This window comes from Diachasma alloeum, unplaced genomic scaffold (assembly GCF_001412515.2).
Source record: "Diachasma alloeum isolate Michigan unplaced genomic scaffold, Dall2.0 Dall_scaffold_01230, whole genome shotgun sequence".
NCBI lineage: Eukaryota > Metazoa > Arthropoda > Insecta > Hymenoptera > Braconidae > Diachasma > Diachasma alloeum.
In genome coordinates this window covers 6,674-9,520 of record NW_021681339.1, presented here as the reverse complement: position 1 = coordinate 9,520, position 2,847 = coordinate 6,674, and the positions used below count along the sequence as shown (strand labels likewise).

At 36.1% G+C, this 2,847-nt stretch overlaps 1 protein-coding gene across 1 annotated transcript; it reads left to right on the top strand.

The window, feature by feature from the left end:
- Positions 1–244: 244 nt before the first annotated feature.
- Positions 245–2,696, top strand: LOC107046229 (the record flags this gene model as incomplete). Its single annotated transcript, XM_015268797.1, is given in 4 exon segments — positions 245–651; positions 1,222–1,333; positions 2,345–2,439; positions 2,518–2,696. Coding segments are annotated over 4 exon segments (536 nt in total), but the record flags the coding sequence as incomplete, so codon positions are not given.
- Between the last annotated feature and the right edge of the window lie 151 nt (positions 2,697–2,847).

Here is a 2,847-nt window from a genome sequence, read left to right as displayed (position 1 = left end):
AAAGCTGTCTTCTACAGATTAACCTTCATCATCAGTATCCAAACAGATGCACTGAAAATCCCCCGCACCCAACAATGAAAAAAAAACTGCAAAAAATCCCCCTCCCAAAAAGTAAAAACTGACATTGAAACGAAATCAATCTCGAGTTTATGCGGCTTCAAGGCCGACTCAGGTTTCCATAATCCCCCTACATTAACCCACGGACTGCACCATAGAGATGTCCATGTTCCCCGAGAATCTTCAGTCGCAAGTTCACCATTCATCATTCAGCCAAGAAACCAAATACATTCGGTGGGGAATTATTCCAAGTCTTTAAAATCGTTCCCAATACAGTACCCGATAAACTTCTTATCATTTCTCATCCTTCCGTAGCTCCCTCCCGTCGCATTTCTCACGTGCCTTATCAATTGAGTCTGATACTCTCGAGGCAATTAAAGTAGTTTATATCATTGAATTGTCTGTGGGAACCTCGTGGTATTCATTTATATTTAAATATCCAATATGGCTGATCCTACGATACAAACTTTCTGCTGTCGTCATAATAATAAAACGGATATGTCTGTTGTTATCATGCAGGAATTCAATCCAGATGTATATAATACGGTTTGTATATTATCTTCGGCTATGGGAATACTCGGTGCTATTTACCAGGTATTTATGATTTTGGCTCTGCAAGAATAAAGAATGTTCACAGAATACTTAGCGCACTTACTAGGCAATAATTCTATTTTTTCAATATTATTTTTTTTTCTTTTTTTTTTATTCAACACATTTCTGTGAAATTGAGCATTTTTTATGACTTTTTTCTTCAGCATAAAAAAATATTTTAAAAACAGATTCAGTGGGAAAAAAACTACACATTCTCATTCTAACAAAATTTATTCTATTTGCTTTTTTTACAGAAATTCTCCAAACCCTTCAGTTGTATTCTCCTCTGCCTTTCATTAAAAACAGGACAAAACACTTGAAAAACATGCTAACAGAATAAGTTTTATAGAAGCATCAAAATGTATTGTTGTCTTTTTCTATCAAATTCTTCTATTAAAATAAAAAAACTATTTATGCAACATAAAAATTCTGAATTGAATTCTCTCCAAAATGGTTTGGAATTTTATGTTTCATTCCTTTCACGTGTATTTCTCTTCACTTTGGTGGCTTGTTGTTTTGATGAAAATCAATTAGTGTTAATTGAACGATTAATTATCATTGATGAAATTGTAGATATTGCCGAGGGAAGAGACGCCGTATCAGCATCGGTGGCAGACGTTTTCTGGATCGAGGGGGACGGAAATCATCATTTGGCTGGCGGTTGCTGACCTGTTTGCATCTTTCGGTGAGGCTTTATTGTGATTATTGGTGTAGGAGTTTGGTTGGAGCATTTTTTCAGAGCCCTGGATAATTTAGAAGGTGCAAATGGATTGATTTTGACGGACCAGAAAAAATTCACGTGCCATCAACGAGAATACAATAATCTTTCGTGCTAAATTTGCGAAAAATTCTTGCAGCACAGCAAAAATTTCAGTACTGGCACGTGAAATTTTCCGGATCCATCAAAATTAACCCATTTTACCATGCTAACACAGTGATTTTTATGGTATTTCTTTCTCCGCACATGCCCATTTGACGGTGGGAACAAAAAATCGCAATATCGAAATTGTTAGGATAAAGTGAAAAAATTTGGATATAAAAGTGAACAAAAAATGAAATTAATAACAAAGTGAACGACCATCATGAAAAAAGAACTAAAAATTGAAAAAAAGAGTAATTATAAACAGTTAAGGATTTGAAAGTAATTTCGGAAAGTAATTTAGGAATTTCGGGAGGGACGTCTTTATCTGGTCAGGTTTTTCCTCAACTTAGGTTTTCCTCAAACCTTTAACAAATGGGATATAGGAGGTTGGAGAGAGTTTGGTCGGAGGGGGGGGGGGGCTAGGAAGCCACAAATTACAAAAATGGGGAGAAATATTCGAGAGTGAAAAAAACTCATTATGTTGAAATCATTCGGAAGCATACCATCAATTTATTGGTGGTGAAGAAAGCATTAAAACATCACTCAGTGACATGCTCACTATCATGTGCTCGCTGCTTGTTTTACTTGATAATTCCATGTAACTCTGATATTTTCTGAGATAAAAGTTGTCAATCTCAGAGAGAATAACATTTGTGTACGCTTAATATTTCCGTTCAATTCTTACATACCTCAAAATAATGAGAATTAATCGCCATTGCAAGTTTTGGAAAAAATGTTGAATGTAAAAGTTGTCCGAGTTGAAAAGACGAACATTTTTTGCGTTACCTATTTTTCTCATTGTAAGAACGGAATTACAAAATGTGATTTTTGCAGGTGTTTTCATCAGATCTGCCTTATGGTTGAATTACAAAACAATAATGCCGGGGGAGAGCGATACATCTAGCGTAGTTTTTTGTGCCGTGTCCTCCGTGAGTGTTAAACGACCCCATGAAAACCCTTTAATCCAATGATTCAGAAGAGTGAAATGACTATCCATTAGTTTGCAGGCCTGGAGTCAGTACTTTTACATGGTGACATGGATCTGGACTTTATGTTACGCAATTGACATGAAACTATTACTTGGAGAGCGACCTGGACGGCCATTGTGGTACCATACAGCAGCCTGGATATGTCCAGCAGTACTAACTGGCTTTGGATTGGGCATTCTTTATCTTCCTGATGCCAAGTAAGTGGAAGTACTAATTTTACATTTGTTTAATAGTTAATATTTTCGGGGATAATTGAAATTCAGTTGTATTTCATATTCGAATGTAAAAAAAATATCTCTATCAATGGGGGCCGTCCATAAATTACGTAAGACGTTGGGGGGGGGGGGG